The sequence below is a fragment of the Panicum hallii genome, chromosome 2 (assembly GCF_002211085.1).
Source record: "Panicum hallii strain FIL2 chromosome 2, PHallii_v3.1, whole genome shotgun sequence".
NCBI lineage: Eukaryota > Viridiplantae > Streptophyta > Magnoliopsida > Poales > Poaceae > Panicum > Panicum hallii.
Genome location: NC_038043.1, coordinates 36,664,026 through 36,682,333, shown reverse-complemented (window position 1 = coordinate 36,682,333; position 18,308 = coordinate 36,664,026). Strand labels below are relative to the sequence as shown.

Genomic DNA, 18,308 nt, shown 5'->3' with positions numbered 1-18,308 from the left:
TCTAATCCAAGCTCTAGTAGAAAAGGGAAAAGAAAGGCACAAGAAAGAGGTGAGAGGAGTAGTATTTTTTGGGTGTTGTATAGGATTGGAAACTTAAGCTAATTTACTTTAATGTGAATTTGACTATTTATTTCAGATCTAAAGAGCTATTTTAGTCCATTCGTATCCAGTAGCACAAACCCAAGCACTCATGGAAGTGAAGTTGGTAATGCCATAATAGAGGAGGAAGAGGTGGTGGAAACTCATTTGGAGGACACCAATACCATAGGCCAACAGCCAGGTAGCAATGAAAATGATCAAGGTACAATAACTGAGTTCAATCCGGATTATATCATTTCTGATCCAGGGCTTCGGATTCCAATTGAGCAATTTAGTCCTAATATTAGAGATGAAATTAGGAGGGCTTTCATGGAACGAGGTCCAACTCAACCTAGTAGTCATATTTTTCCTAGAGGAGAAGATAAAAGGCGCTTTCGAAAAGAATGGTTTGAGAAATATAATTGGCTGGAATATAGCTTGGTGAATGATAAGGCTTATTGCTTTTGTTGTTATCTTTTTAGAAGAGTTGGTGTAGATGATGACAAATTTGGTTATGAGGCCTTTACAAAAGAAGGCTTTAGGCAATGGAAGAATGCCTACTTAGCACTCCCTAGACATGTTGGTGGCCCTAATAGTGCTCATAATAGATCAAGAGCGGCATTTGATGATTTTGATAATCAAAGGGCAAGTGTAAAGGAGAAAATTGTAGTTCATACCAAAGAGGCAGAAAAGAAGTATGAAACCCGTGTAGATACATCTTTGGCTATTGTAAGTTATATTGCCTTACAAGGTGAACCGTTTTGTGGACATGATGAATCAGAAACTTCATTGAACAAAGGCAACTTTCTAGAATTTCTTGATTGGTACAAACTAAGAAATGAGGAAGTGAGGTAGGCATTTGAATTTGCTTGTCCTAAAAATGCTAAAATGACTTCTGGAACAATTTAGAAAGAACTTGCCGAGTGTTGTGCTCAAGCGGTTACCAAAGTCATAAAAGAAGAGATGAGTGGTTGTTTATTCTCTATTCTTGTTGATGAATCTCGTGATATATCAGTCAAAGAGCAAATGGCCATAATAGTCAGGTAAACATCCACTTTTATATCTTATTTTCTTGTTGAATATTGATGAATCTTGTTATAATATTTCTAAATATTGTGAGTTTCCTCGTATAGGTATGTGAATAAAAAAGGGCAAGTAGTTGAAAGATTTTTGGATATCAAGCATGTCAAGCTAACTACATCAGAAGCATTAAAGAGAGCAATAGTGGAGGTTCTTAGTGCCCATGGTTTAACTATTGCAAAAATACGAGGCCAAGGGTATGATGGAGCTTCTAATATGAGAGGTGAATTCAATGATGTTCAAAAACTAATTCGTGATGAGAACCCATATGCTTTCTATATCCATTGTTTTGCTCACCAATTGCAGTTGGTAGTTGTTTCGGGTTCAAAGTGTTGTTCATCTATAGAGGATTTCTTTGACTATGTGAACATGATTGTGAGCAGCACTAGTACATCTTGTAAGAGGAAGGATTTATTGATTGATAGTCATCATACAATTGTTTTGAATAAGTTGGAGAGTGGAGATATTCCATCAGGTAGAGGACAACGTCAAGAAACATCATTGCCTAGGCCTGGAGATACAAGACGGGGATCTCACTACAGGACATTGCTTCGTATTGAAACAATGTGGGACTCAACAATAGAAGTTCTGCAAGTGGTGCATGATGAGGAACGTAATCCATCAAGGGCAAGGGGGTTGGTGCCTACTATGGAGTCTTTTAGCTTTGTGTTTACCATGAAGATGATGTTACAGATCCTTCGCATAACAAATGAGCTATATCATCTGTTGCAGAAGAAGGATCAAATTATTGTTGAGGCCATGTCTTTGGTTATTGACGTGAAAACACGTTTGAACAATTTGAGAAGCGAAGGTTATGAGCCACTACTTGAAGAAGTCAAAACATTTTGCCAAGAAAATGATATCCCAATACCAAATATGGAAGATAGTGTACCAAGATTTGGTAGATCAAGGAAAGGAGGGAGAAACAACATCACTCAAGATCATTACTTTCGTGTTGATACCTTCTTTGCTACCATAGATGCTATCACAACAGAGTTTGATCATCGATTCAGTGAGGTATCATCGGAATTACTTACTTGCTTTGCTTACCTTGATCCTAGAGATTCATTCTCTAACTTTGATGTGAATAAACTTGCTCGCCTCACGGATATATATTTGGATAATTTTTCTTTTGATGACCGGAAAAGAATAAGAGACCAGTTAGAAACCTTCATTATCCATATTAGAAGAGTTGAAGCATTCAGAGCTTGTTATGACCTTGCAAGCCTAGCAATGAAAATGGTTGAACTTAAGAGGCATGAAATATTTCCCTTGGTTTATCGCCTAATTGAGCTGGCATTGCTGCTACCAGTAGCAACTGCATCAGTTGAAAGAGCATTTTCAGCCATGAAGATTATTAAAACTGAGTTACGGAACAAGATGTCCGATGGTTGGCTTAATGACTTGATGGTGGTGTATATTGAGCGGGAGATATTTAAAGGAATTGATCTTGAATCTATCAAGAAGGCTTTTCAGAAGAAAAAAATATAGAAATATGCAATTGCCAAAGTCTCCTAGACGCAACTAATAATAAATATACCGGTATAACTCTATACTCTAATTGTGTATCTTGTATTACATTTAATATTTTAACTCTAATATTTCATTACTAATTTATGTTTTCTCTTTGTTTGATAGCTTCTTTGGTCCAATTGTTGATTTGATGCATACTTTACGTGTTTTTCTTCATTTGAGGTACTTCTAAACCATATTTTTGTTGTGAACCTTTATTTCCGTATAATATTTGAACATAATCCAGTAATCCACCGCCACACCTAAAATTTTCGGCGTCCTCCGCCACTGGGTTCAATCCAGTTGGACCCGTGTTTGGTTTGAGGCTAGGTTGGTTCTAATCCGAAGGAGTATATTCCCCTCAAATACGGGTTGGAGTGGTCCGCTCAAATCTAGCAGACCACCCCAACCCACTTGGACTCCGTCTCGATTCCATCCGCGGGGCTGTGGGCGAGGCTGAGCTCGCAGGCGTTGGGGTGGGCAGAGACGCGGGCGCGAGGGGCAAGCGGAGGCGCGAGCGAGCTCGTCGGCGTAGGGGCGGGCGCAGGCACACCGCGACTGGCGTGGGGGGTCACATTATTGACGGCTATTGAATTACACTTTGACTGTCAACTTTTCGAAATAAAATATAGCTTTTCAGTATATTCTATATATTTTTTATTTAAACTCACCGAGTTCCACAAGTTTTGGATAAATTGTGAATACAAGAACACGTGGTACAAATTTCAGGCAAAATAGGCAAAATCACATGTCGACTGGCTCAAGGCCTCCCACAAGGATTGAAGTGGAAAACAATGCGCTAATTGCACCAAACCATCTCGTGGGTGAACAATCCTGGCCATCCAAGCGTAAAGCCGGTGGATCAGACGACCTGGGATAAACTCCTAGGCCGGCCCGCCTCCACTTTCACCCCATCATAAAAAGGGGCAAAGCATCCTGTCGGAAGCTTTTAAGAAAAGATTGGGTGTTTCTCAACTCTGTAACATCAATTTGGATCTCTCCCACCTCCTTACCAGGCATGCTGACCTCTCCTTTCTAGAAGAACCCTTTTCCCATGAGGAAATAGACCAAATAGTTCAAAACTTGCCTTCTGACAAGGCACCAGCCCCTGATGGCTTCAATACTGATTTTATCAAGAGTTGCTGGCCAATCATCAAGGAGAACTTTTATAACCTATGTGAAGCCTTTTTTCAAGATGATATCTGTCTATAAAGCATCAATGGCTCCCACGTAACCCTTATTCCAGAACTAGATGCACATTCTTCTGCTTCAGATTTCAAGCCCATTTCTGTTAAACATCTCCAAGAAAAAACACTAGTAGGAATAGTTGCTTTCATGACATTTCCTCGTGACGTTTTGAAACTTTATCGTTGAACAGACCACATCTATGACGAAAATTCCAGATTCATCATATATAGATCATCAGCGACAGCCCTCGGACACTACGGAACTATAATGAAACTAAAATGCGCGTCATAGAACAACATCTCTTATCGTTACAAAAGCAGTGCGCCATCAACTCCTCGTATTTGTGATAACCGTGACTCGTCATGGAACTAGTGGGCCGTATGTAGCGTTGGGACCCATGGTCCACATGTGATGATAGAGGGTCCAGCGTATCTACATGGCTGCCACGTGTAGCGACCTGAACTCGCCAGTCACGTATCAGGGTTATGATCAAATACGTAACACGGGGTCCACCGAAGATGTGTGACCAGGGTGTCCATGTGTATGAGTACGGGCCCAACAGGCTGACATGGCTAACACGTGTGACCGCAGGTCCCGGTTGACTGGTCCAACATGTCTACATAGCAGCCACGTGTGTTGACTGGACCCGATAGTCTAGGTGTTAGGGTTGTGGGTCAAATAATATCAACATGGGGTCAACTGGAGAGGTGTGACCCAGTCGTCCACGTGTACGAGTGCAGGCCCAGCAGGCTGACGTAACTAACACGTGTAACTTTAGGTCCAGGAAGCCACGTGTGCTTACTGGGACCCGAAGGTCCACGTGTCAAGGTTATCGGTCAAATAAGTCAACGCGGGGTCCACTGGTGAGGTGAGACCTGGCTATCCACGTGTGCCAGCAGGCCATCGTGGGAAAGATGTGTTAATGCGGGTCCCGTTTGGGTGGGTCTACCTGCCACGTGTACGTGCAGTGGGTACGGCAGGTAGACATGCAGCCACGTGTTGCTTGCCCAGCCCAGCGTGTCCACATCATGGCCATATGTCATGGTGGTGCCCGCAGATAATAAGATCTGGGTCTGTTTCAAAGTCAGAGCTGAAATAAAATTGCTGTGGAGCCGGATCCAGTTTGAGTGAGCCACCAGGATCCACTTGATCCGGCCAGGAAGAGAAAAAGGCCCGCTGTGAAAATAGGTGTGCCCAACGAGCCCTAAAAAGGGTGGAAAAATTTTGCTGCGGCACGGATTCCAACACAGGTCAAGGCCAGTTCGGCAGTTGCTATCCATCACTATGCTACTTAAGTGTTTTTGTCTAGCTCCACACTCGCATTCTCTTTAAGCAAATAAATGTTGGCCTTTCCCACGTGACGGTTCCTGTTCCCGCGCACCATCACGATCGAGAAGAGAATTGCAGAGTGAACTATTAGTGTAACTTTTTTTTTCTTTTATGGGTCTTTTGCTTGATGAGGTTCTAGTAGCCAATATTGCCAATGTAAATATATATTTGTGTGATTATTAATGAAGATCTTATGTTACCCTAAAAAATTAGAAACTACAACATATTTAATTTGGATGTGCCTTTGTTTAATTTCCTGAACGACTACTCCAATGTGAATTCCACCGCTGACGCGGAGATGGTGTTTTTATGGATTCTAGTGTGTTTTGTATAGTATATAATTGCAGAAGTGATGGAAAAAAAATTAAAGAGGAAGAAATAATAGAGATGGACGTGTCGCTCATCCGAATTGTCTTGTAGCACAGTGCTTTGGGCAAAAGGCTGGCGCACACCGTACCAGACGTAAGCACGGTGCTGTTTCCTGAAGGACTACCGCAAAGGAGTGGTTGCCATCCCCCGGCGTGAAGACGGTTTCTGTTCCCGCACCATCCCGAGCCCGAGACGGTTGCCATCCCCTCGATATGCGGCACCACCTGAACTTCCTGGCGACGACGCGGTCGGCGGCAGTTCCGACGCCATTCCCATGCCGGTTCGAAGAGGGGATTTTAAGATCGAACTCCTGCTCTCGTCATCCTCGTCTCTCCCCAAAAGAGAGTTTTTTAAAGAACTCCAACCGTAGCCCAGCTCAACCCCTCCACCGCCTCCTCTATGATCACCGCACGTCACGCCGCTACGCCGATCTAGCGCTCTTGCTCACTGCCATCCATGAATCGCAGCTCCATCCACATCGGCGTGCAAGCCGTCGGGTGGCCTTGTGTTGCGCTCCTCGTTCCGTGACATCATCGACGCCGGCACTCATGGTGGCGAGTGGCACCAGTCGTTGCAGCCGGAGCTCCCTTACGAGGTGGCCATTTAGATCGCCGGCGACCTGCCGCTTTATGCGCCGCGTGTGCCACGACCCCGTAGTCGGCGGGCACGTCGTAGTAGAGCAGTTGGCTGACGATATGGCGTGGTACAACCCCAATGGCTACCGCACCCTACTTGCTCGCCTGGCCCAAGTCGGCAATTCGGATGCCTGCTTCATCACCGGGATGCATGCCGTCTTCTGCGGACCCGTGGTCAGACCCTTGCCCCTCGACGAGAATCTCGCCCTCGCCGCTGAGGGCGGGCACAAAGTGGCGGCCTATGTGGCTGCCCTCCTTCTCTACTTGGCCAATGATGGCACCGACCATACTGCTAGGCAGCACATGACACAGGCCGTGGCCGTGGAAGAATCGGGAGCGGCGCGAGCGGGCGGCGGCGGCACAATGCTGAGCAACGAGGAGTGTTACCCGCTCCGCCAGAGGGCCGTGGATGTGATCTGGGCACAACGGGGGCGCTAGCCCCTGAAGCACGTGGCGTCGACACTGATCCGCGCCTATCTTCCGTGCGCATGCGGGAATTGCGGCAAGGTCATCCCTCTACCATGGCTGAAATTAGGATGCAGACTGTTTTGCTGAGAGGAGTGCCGAATTCGGGTTGAAATCGACCTGTTCTTGAAGACAATTTAGAGTGAATTATTAGTGTATCTTTTGCTTTTCTGTTGCTTTTGCTTGATGAGATCCGGTTTGTAGCGAGGACTACACTAGGATTCGCCGTGAAGTCGAACTGGCCTTGCATTTTGGATTCTACTACCTCCGTCTATAAAAGAATGCAATTCTCGCTTTTCGATAAGTTAAATGTTTGAACTTTGACTAAAGTTATAGAAAAAAATAATAACAGTCATGATACAAAATTAATACCATTAGATTAGTTGTAGAATATATTTCATAATAAATTTATTTGGAGATATAAGCGCTAATACTAATTATTATAAATTTGGTTAAATTTGAACTAGTTTGACTGATACGGATCCCATAATTGCATTCCCCAATGCGAAGAGGGGTACTGTTCCCACGCACCTTCCCTAGACGGTTGCCATCACCATAAGACGCGGCGCCGCATGGACTTCTTGGTGACGACGCGGTCGGTGGCAGTTCCCAAGAGGGGTCTTCAAGATCTCCTTGTCGATGTCGTCACCATTCCCACGCCGGTTCGAAGAGGGGATTTCAATATCAAACCCCCGCTCTTATTGTCCTCGCCCCTCCCCAAAAGAGGGGTTTTTTCAAAAAAATCCAACTGTAGCCCCGGTCGGCCCCCTCGGATCCACCGCCTCCTCTCTAATCACCTCACATCGTGTCGCTTCGCCTATCCAGCGCTCCGGCTCGCTGCCGTCCACGTGCCACAACTCCATCCACGCCAGCGCGAGAGCCCTCGGGTGGCCTCGTCTCGCGCTCCTCGTTCCGCGACGTCGTCAATGCCAGCATTCATGTTGGCGAGGCGGCACCAGTCGTCGCTGGCGGAGCTCCCGTACAATGTGGCCATTCGGATCGCGGGGCACCTCACTGCGATCTCGGAGCGACCAATGGACAACCTCCGCTAGCAAGCCTTTATAGCTTTCACATTGTTATTGGTGGTCCAATTATCAGGGTGATCAGCATCCCTACGATCTTTACACAAGTGAAATTTGCTGTCCACTGAAGTGATTTTGGGATAGATTATATACATTCATCAGACATAATAATCTAATCTGATCCACATCAACACTAACTAACAATCAATTATAACATCATTAAAGGAAAGCAAATATAAGACACACAGCAACCATACGACCTGCTGTTTCTATGACATTTACAGTCATGGCAAGGCGAGAGAAACAACATCACATCTCAACTATGCAAAGCCGGAACATCCACTCTATACAAAACTTGTCGTGCTAAGCGGTTATGTCACTACCTGAAAAGTTACAAATCACCAGATTGGTAGACTACAGCCTCCATACTGACATTATTGCGAACCATCTCCTACTTATATTCAGTTAGAGTTCTCCACCCATCATTGGTCCACGGCAAGGTCTTGGCGTCGGTGGAATTTGTAGTTGTTGATGCTTCGATGCAGCGCCACATATGATCCTGCACTCTAGAGCTAGGAGCTGAATCGGTCAGCTAGCCATGAAGATAGATGCGACTGCGCTGGGACCCGGGAGCAAGGAGGAGCTTCCACGACGACCGAGATGGGCAGGCCTTGGTGCTGCTGGGACCAAAGGAACCGTGGCAGGACCCAGGAGCATCTCGCCCCAGCGCGGATATCGCGGCCGCGGCGGAGCACGGCGACTATGTCGGCGTTGACATGGTTGCGTTGCGTGCAGAGGGCGTCGGCCTGGTGCAGCGACTTGCCCTCCTCGTTGGCCGCGTGGAGGTGGTCAAGCGTGTTGCGGATGGCCGCCTTCACCGCTTCAGCCTCGTGGAAGAACACGCGCCGGCAGAAGGGAGATGCGCCAGAGGGGGGCACCCACATGCGCCACACTATGCCTGCAGAGAGGGAACTGCCATGGCGAGCATGGACAGGCTCTGGCGTGCCGGGATCAAGGGACATGCAGCGGCGGCGGCCTGAGTGGCGACGGTGCCGGCGGCGAGAAAGATGAAGCGGAGGGAGACGAGATAGCCGACAACTGCATCTAGAGATATAGATTTGGCCGAAACACAAAATTAATCTAGCAAAAATATCCTTAGCATTATTATTTTTTAAAGTGGTTCTCGACCCACAAAATTATAGATTCCGGTCCACATCTTAGGTTCTTCGTTCCTCTTACTTTTTAACCCTTGGATCTGGACCTTTCAACGGCTATTAAAACTCCCAAGCACTATAAAATTTCTCTAATTTAAGAATACAAAATGAAGCCCTGCTGCTTAAAAACCTACACAAGTTCTTCAATCAAATGGACATACCATTGGTTGCAATTGGTCTGGGAAAATATTATCCGAATGGGAAGGTGCCCAGTCAGATTAACAGAGGTTCTTTTTGGTGGAGAGGAATCCTCAAGTTGCTGGACCTATTCAAAGGAGTAGCTACAGTGTCTCTTCAAAATGGACGGACCTGTCAGATATGGCATGATCTCTGGGAGGGGTCTGTCCCTGCTCAAGAATTCCCTGAGTTTTCTCCTTTGACAAAAACCGGCTCTTTCGCTTATGTCCTTTAGAGATACTCTATCACTGCAGCACCTCTTCTTCACCCCTCTATCTGTTCAAGCCCACAATCAATTAGAAATTCTGCTGCCTAGAATTGATCTGCTGCAGCTAAATAATGAAAAGGATGTTTGGACCTACATTTAGGGTTCCCCCCTATTCTCATCCAGGAAGTGTTACAAACACCTGACAGGTTCAGCTCTGGTTCATCCAGTTTTCAAATGGCTTTGGAAACCATCTTGCCAACTCAAGCATAAGGTCTTCTTCTGGCTTCTTCTAAAGGATTAGTCTCAGCACTCGTAATCTCCTCAGAAGAAAGAACATGTTCCTCCAAAGCTATGGATGTGCCCTATGCAATGGGCATGTTGAGGAGAGTTTGTTTCATATTTTTATTCAATACCCCTTTGCTATTTCTACCTGGAACCTCCTACACATTCAACTCCCAGTGTCTGATAATCCTTTCGAGATATTTGCCGACTTCAAGAATCAGTTGCAAGTCCTCTTCTTCATGGACATTATCATCATTATGGCCTGGTGTATTTGGACGGCTCGAAATGACTTGATCTTCAGAAACATTGCCCCTGATGTGGCAAATGTGGACAGCTTGTTCAGAAAAGAATTCGCCTAGGCCATCTTAGGAGCGCCGACAGATCTTTTGTAATTTGGTTGATTTTCTTTGTTTCTTTCTTTATCTCTTGATTGTATTCCAGGAACTCTGTTTCTTCTTTTTTAATATATAAATATAATCAGTAGGAATCTGTCCTGTTTTTCTTAAAAAATATCAATGGATACTAAAGGCTATACATCAGTACCGGGTGATACTACCAATTAGTACTAATATAGGTGGAGACATCATTACCAGTCAACCAATACTAATGTATAAGTTTTTAGTACCCGTTGATGTTAACAACCTATACTGAAAGTCCCCGGACCTTCCGTCCACCCCAAATATATTGGTACCAACGATGATACTCGCACAACCATTGAACAGTTGCCTGAAGATGCAGCACATGCAGTTGCGGAATGCAAACGTGCCAAAGCTCTTCTAATAGAAATTCGACAAAAGTGGGCTATACTGGAAATCGGCCAGTTGCAGAACACTGGACCAGACTGGTTTGAATCTTAAGAATAGGCCGGCGAGTGAGCTGCATTGTGATCCTCTGGAGAAAATGTTGGTACAAAATGTTCTCGCACATGGAGGTACGTACTTCTTTCGTTGTTACAGGTTCAGTCCGAGTGATTGAATCAATGCTGAAATGGTCTACCGAGACTCTGAAACGTCACTTGAAGATGTGAAGGGGGAGCTGATCAACGGTGAATCAAAGAGGATGAAAGAGAGAGCTGCCAAATTGGTCAGGCCACCACCTATATTGAATCCGGCTGAGCAGGATGGCTGAAATTAAATGTCGATGCAAGTTTCATAGAGGCGACAAGAAGACAGGCAAGCACAGGCGTAGTGGTAATTAAGATTGTCAATCAGCAAAGGTGCCGCTGTGGTCTTGGCATGGTGTGTACTTTTTGAACAGCAGGCTGAATTTGCAGCTTGCTGTGAAGGACTAAGGCTGGTTTCGCAATGGTATCATGGCCCAATTATCATGGAATCCGATAACAGGACATGTATGAAAAGCTTGACGTCAGGTGAAAGAGATCGACCAAGTTCGGCGCTATGGATCGTCTGTATGCAAGGGAGTATATGCCAAGTTTATAAAGAGATACCAAAATTCAGTAGCGCACGACTCGGCGAGTTAACTCGTCAACAGTGTGGTTAGCAGTGTTCCGAGTGTATGGAGCACCTCTTGTGCTTAGAGATGGTAATACTTCCATAACTTAACTAATAAAACTCTCTTTACTCGCAAAATAAAATTAAAAGTATAAGGCCGCGCCATTTTCGCGGCCTGCTAGAACGGCCACGATAGCCTAAAATTTTAGCTCCATCTGATATGGTTTGGATGTCTCGATCCACCCGTGCTGATTTTTTTTTGTGGTGGCTGATGGACATCTCATACCTTGGCAGCATCTGGCGCATCGATCCAGCGCTTTCACGAACAGTCACCTAGCAGGTACTCTGTCCAGCTGATGGACATCTCATACCTTGCAGCATCCGGCGCATCGATCCATCACTTTCACGAATAGTCACCTAGCAGGTACTCTGTCCAGAGAGAATGAATGTACGTTTCATCGGCACCTAATATAATGATACCTCTATAATGGGTCAACAATAGCTAAAAATTATATCACATGCAAATGTGATAACAAAGGGTAAAGATACTCTTGATTAAGCACCAAATGCGAGATTGCAGGTGATGCAAGATTAGTGATGATAACAGTTGTGCATCACCTGCGATGTGACACAACAAAATGTAACTAGGCCCCGTTTAGATCGCTTCCAAATTCCAAATTTTTACACTCTCTCTCCATCACATCAATTTTGGGACACATGCATGGAACAGTAAATGTATGTAAAAAAAACAACTAATTGCACAGTTTAATTGTACATCACGAGACGAATCTTTTAAGCCTAGTTAGTCCATAATTAGATAAAATTTGTCAAATACAAACGAAAGTGCTACAGTAGCAAAAAGTTCCAACTGTTATAAAAACTTGCGATCTAAACAAGGCCCTATTGATGAACATGAACTGGACCGGAGCAAACAATAGTGAGGACCGACACGTGCTGCTCCCTTGAATGTTTGGTCATGTCACATTAATTCAGTACAGTATGGCATTCCCTTTGTTCCAATGCACCCCTGCTCCAGTTTTGCCTTCGTTGAATGCTTGGTGTTCTACCTGCTTGAAAACATATCCTCGGATAGCTGATAGCTGTAAGTTCCAGTTCCAGTAGCACAATGAGGCCCATATTGTACCTTATTGGAACACTCAACATTTTAATATAAATATCACTATCAAAATGACCATAATGAAAGGGCACGGTATATATGTATATGTACAAAACCATTGGATATATAATAGCCATGCTTTACAGGGAGACTGGACGTGGTAGTTGCATGCACAATGCATCCTAACAACCAGACTATTTATTTGAATATTTCTAATATTGGTTATAGAGAAGTCTTTCTAATAGCATTTGCATGCTCTCGCTATTCCTTCCTATGCATTCCTATTTTTGTATTCCCCTCTAGTAGAAGCAAATATGGGGGTATTTCGGGTTAACTGTTCTTGTGATGCAAAATGTGGATAATTTTAGAATCACTATCCAATGGCTATTGTTTAATGATGACCAAAATAGTATGATGTTCTATTTTATTACTGGGACTTTATGTGATTCTCCTTTTCAATTCCCTTGCATGTCCACGAGAGAATTAATACGGATGCTATAAAAGAGCCTCCTGTTAGTAAAACTAGGATAAGAATATCACTCCTTCAGCTAGTAACTATATAGACTCAACTACATTGCTGGAAGGGCAAACATCTATCAACAGGTGGAAGACTGACTTTGATTAACTCAGTGCTTAGCAGTCTACCTATGTACACTATGTCCTTTTTTGCAATACCAAAGGGAGTTCTCTAAAAGCTAGATTACTTTGGATCTCGCTTCTTTTTGCAATGCGACGACCACAAGAGAAAATAACGTCTGGCTAAATGGGATATTCTATGTCAACCTAAAAAACAAGGGGGGTTAGGAATTCATAAACTAGATATAAAAAATACTGCCTTAGTCAGTAAATAATTATTCCGTTTACTCACAACAGATGGAACATGGCAACAGATTCTGCGGAACAAGTATCTAGGAACAAAACCACTAGCACAAGCACAATGGAAAAGCGGTGACTCCTATTTTTGGGCCAGCCTAATAAAGGTGGAACGGGGCTTTTTACAATATAGGACATTCATCATTAAGAATGGATCACAAATAAGATTTTGGGAGGAAAGGTGGCTAGGAAATAGAACACTACGAGATCAGTATCATGGAATATATAATATTGCCCATCGAAAATAGGATACTATTACAGATGTTCTCGGCACCAATCCACCAAACATCTCCTGGCGTAGAGATCTTATTGGCAACAACTTAGCAATGTGGAATATGTTACTTCCGCATATCACTAATATTATTTTAAGCCAGGATGAGGATGAGTTCCGTTGGAACCTACATCAGAATGGGGTGTTCTCAGTAAAATCTCACTGTTTGGCTCTAATCCATAATGAGGTTTTGTTGACGCCAAAATTTTGCAGAAGGAAAAGAGCCGATTAGGAAGGATTTTTGCAGATGGCTGATTGTATTATCAGGTCAAGGTTGCCAAGGATTCCGGTCAAAGATAACGCAACAATGGTTAAAGGTAGTGTGGATTTGGTTAAAAGGTGCAGCTAGAAGCAGTTCGGATCTGATTTGGAGATTACGTCAGCAGAAAATCTAGGAGTCCGATCTCTTTTGGTTGAATCTTGTAAATATAATAGATTTAATTATTTTCTTGCAGAATAAATTTGTTAAGTCGTGATAAGCTAGGAGTCATAGCCTTGGGCTATAAATAGTAGATCTTACGGTTTTGTAAAGGACAATCAACAATCAATACAACTTTTCTCGGCACTTCGCCAAAACCCTAGGAGTAGGAGTAAAGTACTATCGACTTCTTCAGCAAGTAGGGCTGCATCGAATTCGATCTTTGGCTTATTGGTAAGCTTGTTTTATCAGATTATCTAGGCTTTAATTATCGGCATATCGCTGTAGTTTCGTTTATTTCAATCTACCAAGTTATCGAACTTTACTAAGTTCGTAAGACTGCATCGTTTGATCTCTTACTGGCTCTTAGTAGATTTCATAATTTATGTGGTGATCATCATAGAGTTATCCGCTTCTACTAACCCTCTCTTGCAGTAATTCATTAGCCGATCTCTTTATCGATCTTCGCCAAAGCTATGAAGTTATCATTAATCCTACAGTTTGTCGTGAGTAAACCTATCGGCTGATTCGTTTGAACCCATCTTATTACTTCAAGTTCAGGCTATCTCGATTAGATCCGACCCTTGAATGATGTCGTTGGGTCAAGTCTTATCGGTTAGATTTGTTTGTCTCATGACGGTGATATGATTACGATGACTTGATAGTCACAATCGGCTCTCCTGGGTGATTTTGAGCCTCATGCTAAGCGCAAGGTCCGATTGGTTAAATGCATCGGTTAATTTTGCCATGTTTATCGTTCTACTGTTAGCGTTGTCTCGGTTGAATCCGATCCGACTGATGGAGATGGTTAAAGGATCGTATTCAATCATGAAGATTTTTGTTTTTAATCTTGCTTCAGATGATTCGGCTTTATAGCCGATGGATGTGTAGGAATCGGACTTTTCTGTCGATGCTATTTTCTGGAACTATTCAGAATCCCAGCAGATGCGTTCCTTGTTATTTACTAATTAAATTTCTTGTCTCTTGTTAATTGTAGATCAAATTGACTGGCACGCCTCGAACCTGATTTGCAGGACCCGTACTGGAGATAAGTAGAGCTCCTTGGCTTTAACGTGTCGTGCTCTGCAAGATTCACCGTCTGATTTTTACGGCAACAGGTTTCAAATATTAGCAAGCGAGTTTGGAAACTCAAAGCTCCACTAAAAGTCAAAACTTTCCTACGGTATCGCATAAGAGGAGTAGTACTAAGAAAAGACAATTTAGCTAAGAGAAACTAGCGGGGTAGTAAACAGTGTTGCTTTTGTCACAAGGATGAGACGAGCCAGCATTTGTTTTTCGACTGCCGCCACGCTCGTTTGGTTTGGACAATACTCATACGGCTTTTCGTCTTCCACAGCCTTGCAGTGTGATGGTTATATTTGGCCAATGGCTGATGAGGGTTTCTAATGAATTTAAATGGCTAGTGCTTCTTAGAGCAGCGGCTACATGTTGGTTTTTGTGGTTATGTCGAAATACTTTGATATTTGAAAATAAACAATCCTTTTTTTTCAAATTATCTTCACAATTTCGTACTGGCTATGTACATGAGCTATCCTTCAACGGCCTACCATACGGGACCTAGGTGTAGAGGCATCACAACATTAGCACAAATGGCCAAGATATTTTTTACCTGGGCATATGGGTGGCGGTCTACTCTATGTGTCGGTCTCCTTTTCTCTTTTATTTGTTAGGCTATATGCTATTGGGTAGAGGTTGGAAATTTTTGAAGTATTGTTGTATCGCCTCAAGGTAACTTATTTTAAAATAAATAAAGTTTTCCTTATGGAAAAACGCATTGATTGCACCTCTTAAACAGCTGCAGGTTAAACATCTTATCCTCAGCATGTAATTAAGTGCATATTGTGACGAAGAAAGCCGGTTTTCTTATAAAAGCACCAAGTCAAAGCATTTTCACTGTACACGCCTATTGTATAGGGTATGTAGCACAAATGTGAGAGAATACAGCTTACAAATCAGCCAATGAAACTGCTAACTACCACACATTTTTTGTCTACGACCGAGTACCCAGAAATAGCAACGTACGGGCGCTATAAAACGCTGGCCACGCCCAGGAGCAGAACCAGGCACCCCCGCAGTCTCAGCCCGAAGTACGGCACCAACCAAATATGGCACGCCTCGCCGCCGTGGTCGTGGCCCTTGCAGCCACCGCCGCGGTGGCCGGCGCCGCCGAGACCTACTACGCGTCCGTGGAGAACCAACTCCCGGCGCAGGGCATGAAGCTCGTGTGCCAGGCGATCGGCGGCATGTTCCTGACGGAGCTCAGCGTTGTGCCCCGCGGCCGCGTGCCCCACGGCAAGGCCGGGCGGCGCATAGCCGAGCTGATGGTGGAGGACGGCCGGAACGGGTGGGTGCGCTGCAACTGGGCGTACGCCGGCAACTACGTCGCTGGCCTCACCCTGCTCGACTCGCGGTGGCCGGACGCCAAGAAGTGCCAGGACCCTGCCGGCCAAGGCCTGTGCCGCGTCGTGTTCGAGCACGACGCCATGATCCTCAAGACGCCCGACGGCGGGGAGCGCGTGATCGGCGACCTGCCGGTGAAACGCTGCCGCCGGCACTGGCTGCTGTTCAGCACCGAGTGCTCGTACCCGGACCACCCTCATCCGTACGTCGGCCGCCGCCTCGGCAACGCCTTCCAATACTTCGCCATCTGATTGCCTGCCCTCTCGGTGTCGGTTGTAATTGGGCCAGAGGGGTGCCAACCAATTTGGGAGTCCAATTTTGTAAACTTTTACAAGGCCTTCCAATACAATACAAATTACAAAGTCATGCGTCCATGAGATTATCAAACGGGCAAGGCAACCCGAGTGCACGAAACCGAGTTAAACTTTGAGCTCAACACATCAACAGCTTTCAAATTGAATCTTCAACTCAGAAATTCCCAATTGCAACATGAATTCGAGATCTTTGACGTTGAATCTGGTCGAAAATCCTGAGCTTTTGGACCATATTGAACACGAAATTAAACGCTTTATAGACCAACAAATGTAAACAAAAAGGGTAAAAGAAAAGCAGATAACAGATCGGCCAGAGTGCCATGGCAGAAGATCCCGCCAATAATAGGAGCCGCACGCATGACCATCTGCTGTAGTGTCGCAAAAGGACTCCGTACTTATGAGGTGTACGTCGAGTTCCGTGCAAACCAAGGTTCAAAGCGAAAAAAATCCATAGTTTACAAACCAAGCATTCAAATTAATTTTTGATTGCACTATTATTTTCCTTACAGTGAGATTTTCAAAACAAAATCATACTTGAATACATTTAATTCATTTTTATAATATTTTTATGAACTGGAATATTTTCATTGTGAAAGTAAAACAATTGTTCTAACTTCACATTAAAATTGTTCTATTTTTATAAAAAAATTTCTAGCTAGAAAATCATCCAAACACATTCAAGTGTGATTTTATTTCGAAGATTTCATCATTGTAAATATAATGGTATAGTTGGATTTTGATTTAGATATACCGTTTGAAAAATACGATCTCCTTTTTACTTATTATATTTTTTCTTGTTGGATCACGTGCCCAGTTGGTTCCCACTTATGCGATACCTCGCTGCCCATCACACACGTAACTCCTGGTAGGAGAAATTAAAAGTGGCCGATATGACAGAGGGCCAGGCAAGTGCCAGGTGGCATGATGCAACAGTAACATGCAGTCTTTTTCTCAATGAGCTGCAGCTGCTGTAGCACGCAGTGCATTGGGAAAGCTGCTGCACACTCCAACTTTTATTTATATTTTTGAAAGAAAAGCAACTTTTATTTAACAGTCGGTTGCATCAGTTATCTAATCTGGTGCAAAAGGATGTACACTCCCATGCGCATAAAGGAAATTGCATCGTCAAATATTTTTATTTATATCTTTTCAAAAAGAATTTTATTTATGCACGTTCGGTTTATGAACAATCATGATTTTATTGTTGTTAGAAATATGAGACTCGGCAAAACAGACATGCATACTGTCTTGTGTCAGCACTTTATTTTTTCCTCCCGTGGAAAAAGAATTTGCGTCATCAAAATGTTAATGACGCACAGATCCTTATTTATGGAATAATTTTAAAGATTTTTGTTGCTATTAAAAAATAAGCGCATAACAAGTGCATCTTAGGTTTTATGGTGCCAATGCATATAAAATAATATGGATATTATTATGAATTTAGAAAAAAAGTTTAGCCGGATGTATATATAAAGATCTTTATTATTGTTTTTGACAATATGTGCACAACATCAGCTATAATAGTTTTGAGTTTTACTATGCTTAAATATATGTTCGACGTACAATCATATTGTATTCAACAATTTAGATAATTTCATAAAATATATAATCTATGTGCATATTGACATGGTATTTAGAATGCCAACGATTGATGATACCGTGTATATGACATGTGGGACCATTTACTTTTTTTACCAAAACATATTGATTATGGGTCTTGATATGTTTGTAAAATCATAAGCAACAAGATGGTTTAATCCAATTAGAAATCATATGTAGCATTTGAAAAATATAATCGTTTGAAGACTAGAAAGACCGGCACGGCTTTGCCGCGCCCTTCGTGGAGGAGGCCAATTGCCTAGGCCAATACCTTTGTAAATTGAA

General features: G+C 43.5%; 1 protein-coding gene across 1 annotated transcript; it reads left to right on the top strand.

Moving 5' to 3' along the window:
* The first annotated feature begins 15,785 nt into the window (after positions 1 to 15,785).
* Positions 15,786 to 16,472, top strand: LOC112883356. Its single transcript, XM_025948645.1, has one exon. It carries the CDS (start codon positions 15,816 to 15,818, stop codon positions 16,359 to 16,361), a length of 546 nt encoding a protein of 181 aa, XP_025804430.1. The 5' UTR covers positions 15,786 to 15,815; the 3' UTR covers positions 16,362 to 16,472.
* The last annotated feature ends 1,836 nt before the right edge of the window (positions 16,473 to 18,308 follow it).

Excerpts from the sequence above, each read along its gene's own strand:
- LOC112883356 (XM_025948645.1), top strand. The coding sequence starts at position 15,816 with ATGGCACGCCTCGCCGCCGTGGTCGTGGCCCTTGCAGCCACCGCCGCG.